We start from the raw sequence: 14548 nt of genomic DNA, 5'->3' as shown, positions 1-14548 counted from the left end.
CTGAATGCTGTTGGAGATGAAAGGAGAGGGTTAGAGTTTTAACACCCCACAATCCTAACCCTAATTCGTGTAACAATGGAGGGAACATATTTTAATTTAGCACAGACGTCTTATATAATGCTTATATTTTCTCAACAGCTACCAGGTGTTATTGTTAAATAAACACTGAAGCGCGTCTTGCTGTGGTTCAGCATCTCTCCTCTCTTTGCTTGCTCCTCTCATTTGGACAAACGTGATCTAGTGGTAAAGGCACGACGCTGCGCTACGGTGTGGAGATTAAGCCAAACTGCACCAGCAGCAGCATCTGGGAGTGGTGGGTCTTGACAACTAGCAGCGCAGAGCTGTTCAGATGCACCGTGATGTAAATGTATAACAGAAATCCGTCGCAATGTGATGGTTAGATTCTTCAGTGGAGCATCGCTTCTCGTTACCCGCGCCCATGGTGTTTACTGCTACACAATGCAGACGGTGATGCGGCGAGCGGTGGGTGTGCGCTTCTGAAGACCGCCACCGTTGGTGAGAAGAGAAGCTTCATACGAGCAGCAAGTCTCTCAGCCACTGAAGCGGAACCACGCGCTGCGGATAATGTCTTTTTACTCCCTGCCATTCTCCATCCTTTCCCGGTTAAAAGCGACGGAATCAACAGAAAGACCCTGAAAGTTGGATATATATTTCTTCTAATAGTGGCAGTGCCAGAAGAGCCAAGATGAAATTTCCCACTGAGAATCCAAGAAAACCAGGGAACATGAACCCTCCACCAGGTTAGCCCGTCAGTCAGTATTCTGTTATTTTTGTGAAGGTGCTGGTGTGTTTTATTCATGCTGCACTTTCGCGTTAGATGTCGTTATGGATTCAGTGAAAGTTGGCGTTCACATCCTCCCATTACTGCATGTTTTGAAATGAATTGCTGAAGTCAAACTGCTCTTTATAACCTTTATTTGCTCTGTAAACACTAATTGGTCCAGCATCTCCCACTGGCGTGGCCACTTAACATGCTGACCAGACATTGAATTTCCACAGGAAGCTGCATGCTGAAGTTTACTATGGGCAAACACTGCAGCCGCATCCACCCCGCGGCGTCTTCGGTACTCTGTGGTGTTTATACCTGAGAAATCATTTAATGGCAGAAAGAGTAATTATGCCTACAGCGGGGCAACGCAGGGACATCTAGCCTGAGGCTGTTAGTCAACAAATGCTCCGGTGTGATGCAGCGGGGAGGTCTGTCGTAACATTACCTCATCCACCCCCGTGGAAATAGCCCCCCAAATCCCGCATGACCGTCACGTTCTCCCACACCGTCAACATGCGCATGTTTATCGAGTGTTTGCAAGCTGTTGATGAGGCCAAAGTCTTTTATATGGCACCCCTCTATTATTTTCAAGTGCTGTTGGCACATCATTAATTGTGTGATTTCTGAAGTGTACACCTGCATGTAAGCTTAACTATACACCCTGCAGCTGACTGATTACATAAATCAAAGCAGCCGTCTCTGCTGGTTTCTACAAGTGTACTAATGTCAGTGAAATGTGTTGAAGCTGTCATGATTCCCTGTGCTGCTTTTACATAACACTGTGTCGTGAATAGAAGAAATGCAAAATCCACCTGTTTGGCTTTGCTGGGCTGTTACTCTGGGCGCTCATCACGATCTGTTTTTGTCAACCACAGAAGAAGGTGTGACATTCACTAATATGTTGGGTTTTTTTTTTTTTTTACAGTAACACTTTCAGTGACGTAGAAAATAATAATCAGCAGTTACTTATATTCAGAGAATGATTGTTTAAAAGAGATATCAATAGAATTTACTCTAAACACTATCCACCAAATCAGCAAGCCTCTAGATCTGAGATGCAGTTGAACAACTGTCAAAACTTGAATTGTGATTTTCTGCCCAAGGTCAATAAGGAACATTCTAATGCTGTACCCTGTTATTTCTTCAAGTTCTGTGACTTCAAATAGGCATGAATTGAATCTACTTATTCACTTGTCCATTAATCCACTCAGTGTTTTGTTTTTATAACAGAGACAGTGGTGAGAAATTTTATTAGTGTCAGTCAAAAGTCAAAGTAACCTCAGCACCTTAGTGCTTGTTTTATTTAGTCTTCCAAACATCATATTGCTCCCACAGTCCAAAGACATGCAGTTAGTGGGGTTACCTGGTAATTCTAAATTACCCATAGATGTGAATGCGAACAGACTGGCGACCTGTCCCGGGTATACTCTGCCTCTCGCCCTATGGTAGCTGGGATAGGCACCAGCCCACCAAGACACTGACAAAGATACGATAACAAAGATAAATCCATGATGATAAAATATATTTTTCTTTGGTTTCAAGTAACATGTAAAAAGTATTTTTATAAGCACTTCATAAGCATATAGACTAACAAACTGTACTTCAATGAATTCCCATTGCATCACTGTTAACTACCACCACTGAGTACCCTGAGGACTTTCTTTAGTCGATCTGCTTTTCTTCATCTGCAAAATTATTAGCATATGTTTTAAAATCAAACAAACTGTCCTTTCTTTTGCTTATTCTTGCTGATCACCTGTTTTCTATCAGAGCACTTGTCAGTGGAAAACATCACTTCAGTCATACAAATATCACATCATCCTATTTTTCATTTCCCCTTTGTTTCAGTGGCAGTCCAGACCAACCTGGTTCCACCAAAGAAGGTGCAGCCAGGCATGCTTCAGTCCAGCCTAGTACATGCCAGTGTGGCCACTATGCAGAACCCAATGGGCTGCGTTCTGCCAAGGCTCTCCGCCTCCTCCCGTCCCCCGAGCATGGTGGCCAGCATGGAGGCGGTGGCCGATGGCTCAGCTCCCTTCACCATGATGAAGCTGAAAACTGTGCTAGCTGTGTTTGTAGTGGTGGTGACCTACCTGGTAGCAGGGGGTTTGGTGTTCCAAGCACTTGAGCAACCCTTTGAAAATAACCAGAAGATCACCATCACAGCAGAGAAGGCAGCTTTCCTGCTAAAACACCCCTGTGTGTCCTCAGAAGACTTGGAGGCTATCATCAAGGTAAGAGCAGCTGCTGTTTGATAGATTTGCCTTTCCTCAGTCTTTGACAGGGTTTCCCAGTGGGGACTCAGGTCAACGGAAACCTAAGCGTCACATTGATCTGACGCCATTCGAGCACATACTCTGTCAGGCACCCTGGAGTAGATACAGACCACACTGAATATTCTGGTACAAATGCGGAGATTGCTCAATGTTTCCAGATATCCCTGAAGAATTTCCTTAACGATGTACTTTATTGAAAGAATATGACTGGGCATGTATGTGTTTGGAAGGAAAGCCTGCTGACTATAGTTAATTCAATAAATTTGTTGAAATTTGAGTGTGCTGGCTTTTGGATGTTATTCAGAAAAGAATGTCAAATAATAGTACATAAGATCATTACAAACAAATTAAAAAGTGGTAAAGTTAGAGTATTTCTTAGTAAATCTGAAAAACATAGACCTCTGTTTATATGTTACTAACTAGTCATCTTTGTGTAAAGCATAATCTTTTAGGTTTAATATCATATTTGGGAGTGGTTATAAAATGATAAAAAATAATCATTGCAAAATATTTTTTTTCTCAGTAGAAATATGAGAGGTCAATGCAAAATTGATAAGCTCATTTCATCCATGTTTTGACTGACAACATGAAAGGCCATTAACAAAAGTAAAAGTAACAAAGTAGTAAGGTTGGAAAAGGAAGGAAAGAAAGGCTTTTTATTGCTCTTCTTTTTAAAAATGTAATAACACATTCATGGATAGATCCTTGTCAGGACTCTGCCCTTGGCTTATTTAACCAGTCACAAATACATAACAGTGGTTTTATAGATTACAGGTTTTACAGTTTTGCTACTGTTTACATGCGCTGCTGCAAAATCTGTGTTGGAAGTCAGACTGTTCGGGCACTCGAATTGAAATTTCTAGCTGGGAACTCGGAAATTCTGACTCGCAACTTCAAATGAAATGCACCAAGACCAAGTCAGGTTAGGCTGACACCATACATACCATTAGGTTGCGAGTTGGGAGCAAGATGAAAGACAAAATGACAACAGAAAATGTTAACGAAAAGTCAAGCAACAGCATTGTCAAATATAACAGAGTGTTTTTTATATAGCACCTTTCTACTGAGCACAGAAAATGCTTTCTTATTCATTCTTTTACACACAAATTTAGACAAGTGCTTTTTTCTATGCCTAAGCACTTGCAACTTAACATTCACACATTTGCACAAATTCATGGATGCCTCGAGGGCAACTCAGGGTACAATATCTTGGCCAATGAAAGTTGAACAATTAGTAAAATGATCCCTCCCACCTCCTGAGCCACAGCTGCATTTAAACACCCCACCCCATGATAGTCCAAGGCTCAAAAGTGTGGCTAAAGCCTTAGCTCTGGGACCAAGAGCTTCTCAGGCCTGCTAATGCGTTGCAATTTTCAGTCTCTGGCTTCCCAAATTATAACACATAACATTAAGCATCCTATTCACACCAAGACAAACAGTGAGACAGGAGAAACTCAGTTTGTGTATTGTTTCCTGTTTGGGTGACAGCTGCCTTCACCCTGTGCAACTATGGCAACTCGAATGTGTCAAAAAAGTGTGGGATGCAACATCTCTATGCCTCTGGAAGATGATGAAAAGCAGGTGGTCACCAAAGGCAGGTCCTTGGGCTCTTTCTGGGTAGTGCAGTGCCATCTTTGGTTATCTCAGTCCCAGCTGGTGAGGCTGATGAGGCTGCCTGTCGACCCACAGTCATGTTCGGCCCAGGGGCACCCCAATTTTTGCAGCATGCTCGAAACAGCCGCCGTGTTCCTCAGGAGATGTCAAGGGGCATGTTCAGAGGTTGTGAACCCTAAGATCCAAGATGCTAAATTCTTACGGTCCCTGGGGTGAGGCAGGCCATCAGTGCCAGCGATTGGTTTGCCGCCATTGACCTGAAGGATGCCTACTTCCAGATTCCTATCTGTCAGGGCCACTGGCAGTTCCTGAGGTTTGGGTTTGAGGGGACAGGTGGGTGATCAGAGCAGGTGTGTTCATTCAAAGGTGTGGACCTTTGTGGAGTCCTGCCCATGAACACAGACACAAATAAATTGACAGACAGATAAGAGTGATGGGAGAGATTCTCAATCACCCCAGGATCCTATGCCATTTTGACCTTGGGACTTCCGGGCCATACTCAGCACAGATGTTTCTGTATATTATCCCAGACATTTGATTATTGTATTCCATGTATGCCTTGCCTGCCTTGCACCCTGCTGTTATGTGCTGGATTGTCTCAGGGGCATCTATGCTCCTGGGGTCTTGCCTGGTGTGGTAGACCCCAGCCTCTATTGTATTGTATTGAATTGAATCTTTATTTTGACAATGTTAAAATAGTTCAACAACAGAGAAAAAATAGACAAACAAACAAAGCAAAACAAAAGGAAAGGAAAACAAAACAATACTAATTATTAATAACTTACATGTTCAAAAAGGAGTAGGAAGAAGCATAAGCTTATTTACCCCCCACTTACCCCCTTTCCACTATTTAGTAATTATTAGTCTGCACTTTTTCTTCCTGTTTATGCCCTGTCCATCAGAAATTCTTTATTACCATTAAATTACATGTTACATGTATTTATTTATTTATTTTAAATATATATACATATATAACCCCAGTAACACGTCAAAAGAGATACAATTTGCAGACATATATACTTATATAAACATACTTGTGCACCCACACACACATATACACATCACTGTTGTGAAAATAGTGGGTGAGAACCCCCCCTTTAGAGCCCCACCTCCTCCCTGTACTTTGCAAAAAACATATTTTTGAACCGCTTTTAAACTGAGTCATGCTGGGATGTTGATTCCTTTCTTCATATAGTCTGTTCCACAGCTTCACTCCACACACAGAGATGCAAAAAGATTTTAGTGTTGTACAGATACAGGGATGTTTTAAATTTAATTCCCCCCTCTAATTGTATTCCCGTTCCCGTTTAAAAAACAATTTTAGAATATTGTCGGGAAGTAGGTTGTTTTATTGCTTTATACATAATTTGTGCATTGAGGAAACGAACCAGACCTGGGAATTTTAGTATTTTTGATTTAAAGAATAGTGGATTTGTATGATCTCTGTAACCAGTTTTGGATTATCCTCATGGCCCTTTTTTCCAATATGAAGATTGATGATGGGAACATTTATAAGTATTGCCCCAAATCTCTGCATAGTAATGCAAATACGGTGAAATCAGTGAACAATAGAGAATGTGGAGTGATCTGTGGTCCAGAATGAGTTTTACTTCACTCAAAATTGAAATATTTCTTGAAACTTTGTTATGTATATGATATATATTAGACTCCCAGCTTATTTTATCATCTATTATCACACCAAGAAACTTGTGTTCAAGAACTCTTTCAATTTCCACACCATCTACATGAATGCACTTGTGAATTTCTTTGGGAATTCCCAAATAAGACAATTTTAGTTTTACTTAGATTTAGTGATAGTTTGTTGTTGTATCCAGCAGCTCCTTTAGAACAAAAAATATTTGTGCCGTCTGCAAATAGTACTAATATATCAGATACCTTAAAAATATCATTTATGTAAATAATAAATAACTTTGGACCTAGTATAGTCCAAGCATGATGAGGAATATTCTTCACAAATTGTTTCCTGTCATTTCAATAGTTTTTAACCCACTGCAGTACAACCCCCCAATCTGATACTTTTCCAGTTTATTTATTAATAGTAATGATTGATTGTATCAAATGCTTTCTTGAGATCGAGAAATAATCCGGCTGCATACTGTTTCTGATCAATAGCATTTGTAATCTCCTTCATTGACTGAATTAATGCCAGTGATGTTGATCTTTTCGATCTGAATCCATATTGACTGTCAGACAGTAATTTATATTTATCTAAGAATTTGTCTAATTGTTTATCAAACAGGTTTTCTAGGATTTTGGAGAATTGTGGTAGTAAAGAAAAAAGCCTGCTGGGCATCCGAGCCCTTTTTTTCTATTTTTCTTCTTTTTTGGCATTTTAGGTGAGAAACTTTCACAATCCACAATTCAAAATGCAAAGATGATCTCCCTGGAAACTCATGTAGGGCAGACCTTGACAGATAATTTAAGGGAAAATGAAACAAGGCTTGAAAGCCAGATCTTATGAGCAGATCTTAATTTGAGTTGTGACCCAACACTTTCAACTTTGCTAACACCAGGGCTTTTCACAGCCAAGCGCTCACAGCTAATAAAGCATTATAGTAACAGCCAGTTGTTTGGTCTGGACGCTTATTGACCTCAGCAAAAGTGAAACCCTGTATGATAATGGACAGGATATTGCAGAGCACAGCTGCTGCAGCTAAATCTGGAAAGCTGTTGTGGATTGTTGCCAGCTTGGTTTCACAGCCTAACACATTTGTGCACAAGGGAAACACAAAACTAAAGCTGCATAGTAAAACCACCAATCCTTGAGAAATAAACTGTGATTGGATAAAAGCAAAACCTAAAGTGGTTATTTATGTTGTTAAGGGAAAGTAAGAGGTAGGCAAAAAGATCAGATCTCGTCACTTTGTAGAAGAGAATTCCTTCCTTCTTATCTCATACTTAAAAAGTACACTTTCAAATGGCTTAGGCCTGGTCACACCACAACTTCAAAATGGAGACTTTAGGAGCCAGGGATTCAACCACTAACCTTCCTGTTAGTGGTTGGAAGACAACTCTCTGACAGTTGTTTTTTAATGAGCTCTGAAATGTATTAAAAAACTCACGCATGCTGCAAAAAAGAGAAAAAGGTACAAATTACATTTTTTATCTGACTATTTTCAGAGGTGTTTTTTTTTTTTGTTAAGCCACTTATAACTGACCTATTCAAGCATAAAAACAAGTTTTAGCTGCTGTTCCCTTCCTGATGCAGGCTTAATGGGGAATTGTGTCTCTAGCTGGGATTGAAGCAGTGACATTAAGATAATGTGTTATCCACTAAACCATTGGAGGCGTCCGAACAGAGCTTATGGCGTAATGAATCTATGAACTTTTTTAATCAAATATTTGTCAGTATGTACCGAGGAGGTCAGTCAGTATCTACAGCCATCTGTAAAACATGGTTTAGGCTCTAAATTGAACAGTGAACCTAGAAAAGAAGATTTTTGTTATCTGGAAAACATATTCCTCATTAAGAAGCAGTGGTTGACCAAAGAAGCCAGCGCAGCAAAGCCTAACCATAAACTCAGAATTAAAGATAGAAAGATTGGCTGTTCAGTAAAAATAATCCCCTCTGTATGTGGAAAAATATATAAACTATGACTGACTATTAAAGGATAGCCAGTGACCCTGTAAACTGCATTCCCTCCACAGCGAGCACCATCCCTGCCATCCTGGATCCATATTAGAGCAAACATATTTACAGAAAATTAGATTAACAGATGCCACTCCTCCTGCTCCAGCTTGTGTCTGCACCATCCTCTGAATGTTGGTTTTATTCTGAAAAGATAGGAGACTGCACGTTGGTATCAGGGGGGATGTAGCTAGGCAGCATTAGATAGTAGTCTGTTGGATGTGAGTGAGTGAAGACAGAGGCGTGGATTAAGTGGAGGAAGTTAAAGAAGAAACAGTGTTTCTCAGATTTCAGGGGGGAGTTAAGACAGAATCTGGGTGGTAATCTGAAGTGCTGAGGAAACTAGTGTTTGGTGTATCCTTTGGACAGAGGAAAGACGACAAAGAGACTTGGAGGTGCCACGAGGAATTACTGGAAAGTATTCAAAGGAAGAGGTTAGCAAAATAAAGTGAGAGAGGTGGCCGAAAGAAAAAGAAGGAAAAAAAATAATCAATTACCAGAGACCTTTAAAAAAAAAAAAAAAAAATCATTTATTTGCTGATACTTGTTTTTTTAGATAGTCTAGGACTTCTAAAAGAGATTTTTAATTTCAAGAATCTAATTTTCCTGGTTACATGGTTACTTAAAAAAAAAACTGGACCTCATTTGTGTTTCTTAGTGAGGCCTACAAATGTTTCACAGAAAAATCCATGATTTATCAATATTTTAAAAACAAATTATAGCCTGGCTGCCTTATATGCAGTCACCTGGCAGCAGCCTAAGCAGAGAAGTCAAGGCCTCCCTCTCCCCAGCCACCTTTTCCAGGTTAGGAGCACTAAACATTTCACTTTCTCTTCACCATAATGGACCAGTGCTGATCACGGTCTTCACCTCAATTCGTCTGTTGAAAAATATTTCATTATCCATTGTCTCATCTTATGTATGTTCTTATCTTTCATTAAAACTTATGTCTGTCATTGCTAGATATTATCACGTATACTTTAATTTCTTGGGATTATCCTATGAATTCAGGAGAATCTAGATTTTGTTTTTCTTTTCTTTTTTACCCCCTCAGCCATAAAATACTGATAGGGTATTGCTGTCACTCCACCGGGTGTTGCTGTTGCCTGTATTTTTTATTTTTTTTTTGTTGCAGTAAGTTTTTTCATGTGGTTGTGACAGATTAGGCTTGGTCCTTGTCCTCCAGAAGTATTCTTTATACATACATATATATATATATAACTTTAACACCCATCTCGCCCCTGCGGGCGGTTTTTATCCTTCAAGCTCAGGTCCTCTACCAGAGGCCTGGGAGCTTGAGGGTCCTGCGCAGTATCTTAGCTGTTCCCAGGACTGCGCTCTTCTGGACAGAGATCTCCGATGTTGTTCCCGGGATCTGCTGGAGCCACTTGCCTATCTTGGGAGTCACCGCACCTAGTGCTCCGATTACCACGGGGACCACCGTCACCTTCACCCTCCACATCCTCTCGAGCTCTTCTCTGAGCCCTTGGTATTTCTCCAGCTTCTCGTGTTCCTTCTTTCTGATGTTGCTGTCATTCGGAACCGCTACATCGATCACTACGGCCGTCTTCTCCTGTTTGTCCACCACCACTATGTCCGGTTGGTTAGCCACCACCATTTTGTCCGTCTGTATCTGGAAGTCCCACAGGATCTTAGCTCGGTCATTCTCCATCACCCTTGGGGGCGTCTCCCATTTTGACCTCGGAACTTCCAGGCCATACTCGGCACAGATGTTTCTGTATACTATGGCGGCCACTTGGTTATGGTGTTCCATGTATGCCTTGCCTGCTAGCATCTTGCACCCTGCTGTTATGTGCTGGATTGTCTCAGGGGCATCTTTACACAGCCTGCACCTCGGGTCTTGCCTGGTGTGATAGACCCCAGCCTCTATGGATCTTGTACTCAGAGCTTGTTCTTGTGCTGCCATGATTAGTGCCTCTGTGCTGTCTTTCAGTCCAGCTTTGTCCAGCCACTGGTAGGATTTCTGGATATCAGCCACCTCCTCTATCTGCCGGTGGTACATACCATGCAGGGGCCTGTCCTTCCATGATGGTTCCTCCACTTGCTCCTCTTTGTTGGGTTTCTGCTGACTGAGGTATTCAGTGAGCATGTTTGTCAGTTGGGGCTATCTTCCTGAAATGTGTTTCAATTCTGGCCCCAAGAACGATATTTAGCAGCCCCTTACCTGAAATCAAAGTTTGATATTAGTGTGGCCCACGCGAGGGGCTTTTCTCACAGGCACCTGCATGAGTCGTTGCACTAGGTGTTTTATATTTTTTAACACTTGTGTGCTACCGTAGGTCAGGCTTATGACAACAACACAAATTAGCAACGCTGGTCACTTGTAATGTGTTTCAGAACTGTCACCGAGTAGAGAGAAAATATATCCTGTCACACAGTGCAAATACATTTTTTGTCACCCAGCCACAGTCATGTCTTTTTCAAACCCTGCTGTGAAGAGAAAGGTTGGTGATGAGCACAGACAATTTCAGGAGGAGGAGGAGGAGGAGGAGGAGGAGGAGGAGGAGGATGTGGACGAAGCCATTGCTCTGCACTGCATTATCCATCAGCAAGCCCTTTGCAGTAAATGCCTGAAGTTTGACAGTGTGATGTCCGATGTTGTGAAATGCATCAACCATATCAGATCCAGGGGCTTAAAGCACCGGTAGTTTCGTGCCTTTTTCGAGGAAATAGAGTCAGCATATGGGGATATGCTCTACTTCACCAAGGTACGTTGGCTTAGCAGCGGGAAGGTCTTAAAAGGGTTTTTGAGAGCAGAAGTGAAAGCCTTTATGGAGAAGAATGGGATGGCTATTCCTGTACTAAGTGATCCTGAATGGCTAATGGACTTAGCTTTTCTTGTTGACATCACACAGACAAGCTTGGACAATTTGAGAGAAATGCCCCCCACCTCTCCTGAGCTTTACAGGATGTTCAAGCAGAGCATGTGCATTTTTGGCACCAGCAATCTGTGTGAAAAACTCTTCTCCACAATGAGCTTAAGTCAAAGTTCAGGTCCAAACTTACAGATAAGCATCTTAAAGCCATACTAAGCATCTCAGTTGCTTCGTCCCTCAAGCCAAATGTGGCTCAGCTGTGTAAGAGGAAGCGCTGCCAAGTCCAAAAACCACAATCTGCAGCAGTTTGCTGTAGCCAACTACCGGAAGAGAGATTCTCATAACTTAGTGGTACACATATTTATAAAAGAGAATTTGCATCTATCAGATTCTTCAAAAACCATTGAGAAGGAGATGTGGGTTAGACTTTAGCCCCCCTTATTGGCGAAGAGGTTGCACTCTTCTCCTCCCTCAGTTGCAGCTTCATCTAGGGATGAACGCACACACACTTTTCCCTGACCTGTTACCCAGTTTTTTGCACCTAAAGTAGCATCTGTCTGTGAAAGCCGTATTTATTATCTCCCAACCTCGCTCTGGTTACTCCCACATTCCTTTCACTAAGTCTGCACAAACAATTCTCAGTCATGGGAATCTGTAACTTTTCTACTTATTTTATTCTGAGTGCTCAGTAGTGCAATGAACTATTATAGTGATCTGAAATTAATTACAGTCCCCATACCATTTGCCAGCACGGGTTTTGTAAACCAAACTTTTCTAGTCCTGGCAGTAAGAATTTCAGTGTGTCCTTGTGTATTTGCCCTTCAGCCAGCCAAACAGCTATCTGTCACACCCTGAGTGTGACTCATTACACTGAGACTCCATCTGCCAGGACAGACACTTGCAGGGTAGAGCAGCGCTGACTGTGACACTTGACATGAGCTCCCTTTCCTTGTCCTCTCCCAGCACCTCTGCAAACAAACTTGGAGATGCACACAGAGAGAAGAAAGTACAGTGTTATGTAACAGAAAAAACAGGGCAATTGATTCTTTTTTCAGTTTCCTAAAAGGTGTTGCTTTACCCCAGGCAAAGAGACTGTACTGATCTAGTCATATACTGAATGTAGCATTTAATTTGAAACACACAAATGTGTTTGATTGGGTTTCTTTGAGGTACAGTGGTCCCTCGTTTATCGCGGGAGTTACGTTCTAAAACTAACCTGTGATAGGTGAAATCCATCCAGGCATGAACATTTTCACACTTTTCTGTCTTGTTTAAACACTCTCAACGTTCACACCTTCATAGAAAAATAAGTCCAGTATTATAGAATGAAACCAAAGATCAAACCCTGTTTTCAGGTCCAGAACATGGGAATAGAGCAGCTGCGAGAGAATTCAACATTAATGAATCAATGGTACGGAAGCAAGAAGAATGAGTTGAGTAAAGTTTGACTTATCCGACTGTTTTGTTTTGCTTAATGCGCCTTATAATCCGAAAAATACGGTAACTTCTACCTTCCTTTAGCATGTCCAGAAGTCCAACTTTTTGTGCGATGGTTACCATCTTCCTCTGCCTTTTGTGTGCTAACGCAGGTGCCTTTGACGGTGCAAAACGTTTTGCCGATGTTGTGTTTGTTGGGGAGAAAACTTACAAACATACAGTACAGCACTTCAGAGTCACACTGCTAGCGATCGAAGATTTATGTTAATTTGACAAGCTGAATGCATTCTGTACTGGACAGCCAATCAGGACGCAGAACACAATGCGCTGTTTAAAAAAAAAAAAAAAAAAAGCAAACTTGCACAAAAAAAAGTCTGTGAAACAGCGAGGCCGCAAAAGGTGAACCACGTTATAGCGAGGGACCACTGTAACAGTGTGGTAGAACAAAACAGTGTAAATATGACTGAAATCCAGTCCAAAATTGTTTCAAGCATCATTGGAGAGAAGTCCAACACTGGAACATTGTATCAGTTGTACTGATCATATAAATGCATACCTTCACATAAATCTTACTAGGCACACTGATGACTCCTTTCCCAAAAAGTTGATTCTGTACATCTGGACGTCGCGTTTTCATGGGAGAAACATTTCGTCCACATCCAAGTAATTTCTTCAGTCTCAGCTGACTGTAGGTTTCCCAAACCTTATAAACAGTTAATTTGCATAATGACTGACACCCGCACCACTGACTAACTATGGGCCATGAGGCCAGTTTCATGGTCATATATGGTATTTGCATCTCCCCTTTGTTTACTATTAGTGGAGCTGTTGCAAAGACAAAGTTTACACCTCAAAATGACTGGCTAATTTGTGTGCTGTTTCATGCCAAGTTTCTGAAATATTCAACTTTTTCTGTTGATAGAGTGACATTGAATGGAGTGCCAGTACTCTCGCTCACCTCTGCTTCAGAGGTGTAGTTGTAAAGTTACTGCTCACTTCAGCTGAAGGTTGTGAGTTCAAGTAGTGCATGGGACACTTTTCATGATCAAGTAGCATAGAGTTGTATGAAAGGATACTGTCACACTTTGTTAGGTACACTTTCTTTAACTCTGCAGCAGCAAGGTAATTTATACTATATGGTGCAGTGCTTCTTTCACAGACATGACAGAGAGAAAAAGGGGCTCTTTTTTCATGTCATGCCTCCCTCATTTGAATATCATTTGAGGACTGATTTGGCTTTTGGCCTCTGGCGCACACTTACCACTGGCTCATGTGGGACATGCAAGCTTGACTTTTATCGTGTGTTGCTGTTTGGCTTAGTGGGTTAGTTCCTGCACTTCAGTCTGTTGAAAGCTGAAGGTTGTCAGTTCAACTACAGCTTTGCACAGTTATTTTCAGTCTTGTGGGCTAACACACCTAACTCGTCCTTGCTATGGCCTCCCCAGTTCAGCTAGCCAGGTCCTTTTGGCCAGGGCATTAGCTCAGCAAGCAAGAGCCTCTCTGGCCTGCTAAGGGAGCCTAAATTGTTCTCGCTTCACAAATTTCACTCTTTGACTTTATAGTTTATAACTCCTATTCACACCAAGATGAACAATAAGAGCAGTGTTGTGGAAATGCTAGGTAGCTTACCTTTTTAGACTGGGGACCACCAAGCTGGGTTCTCCTCTCGCCATTTGTTGATTCCCAAGCGAGACGGGGAACTCCGTCTGAGGGGCCTCAACCTCTCTCTTCGCCCCCTCCAAGATGCTGATGGGACTTGGAACACTTGGAATCCCTTCAGATACCACTGTTTTCCATTATTATTGTTATGTACAAATCTATAGGCAAGGCAAGTTTATTTATATAGCACAATTCAACAACAAGGTGATTCAAAGTGCTTTACAGAGACATAAAAAAACAAAAACAAATAAAAAGCATGATTTAAAATTGATTTTAAAAAAACGGT

At 41.5% G+C, this 14548-nt stretch overlaps 1 protein-coding gene across 1 annotated transcript in view; it reads left to right on the top strand.

The window, feature by feature from the left end:
* Nucleotides 1-349: 349 nt before the first annotated feature.
* The window catches only part of kcnk10a (potassium channel, subfamily K, member 10a), a 30572-nt gene continuing 16373 nt past the window's right edge, over nt 350-14548 (top strand). The window contains exons 1-2 of the mRNA XM_063496302.1: nt 350-761; nt 2639-3024. Of these exons, the coding sequence (XP_063352372.1) occupies nt 707-761; nt 2639-3024 (441 nt within the window). The 5' untranslated portion in view covers nt 350-706. The remainder of the gene's footprint in view (nt 762-2638; nt 3025-14548) is intronic.

Source organism: Pelmatolapia mariae, linkage group LG15 (genome assembly GCF_036321145.2).
Source record: "Pelmatolapia mariae isolate MD_Pm_ZW linkage group LG15, Pm_UMD_F_2, whole genome shotgun sequence".
Taxonomy (NCBI): Eukaryota; Metazoa; Chordata; class Actinopteri; order Cichliformes; family Cichlidae; genus Pelmatolapia; species Pelmatolapia mariae.
This window is presented reverse-complemented; position numbering and strand designations above follow the sequence as displayed.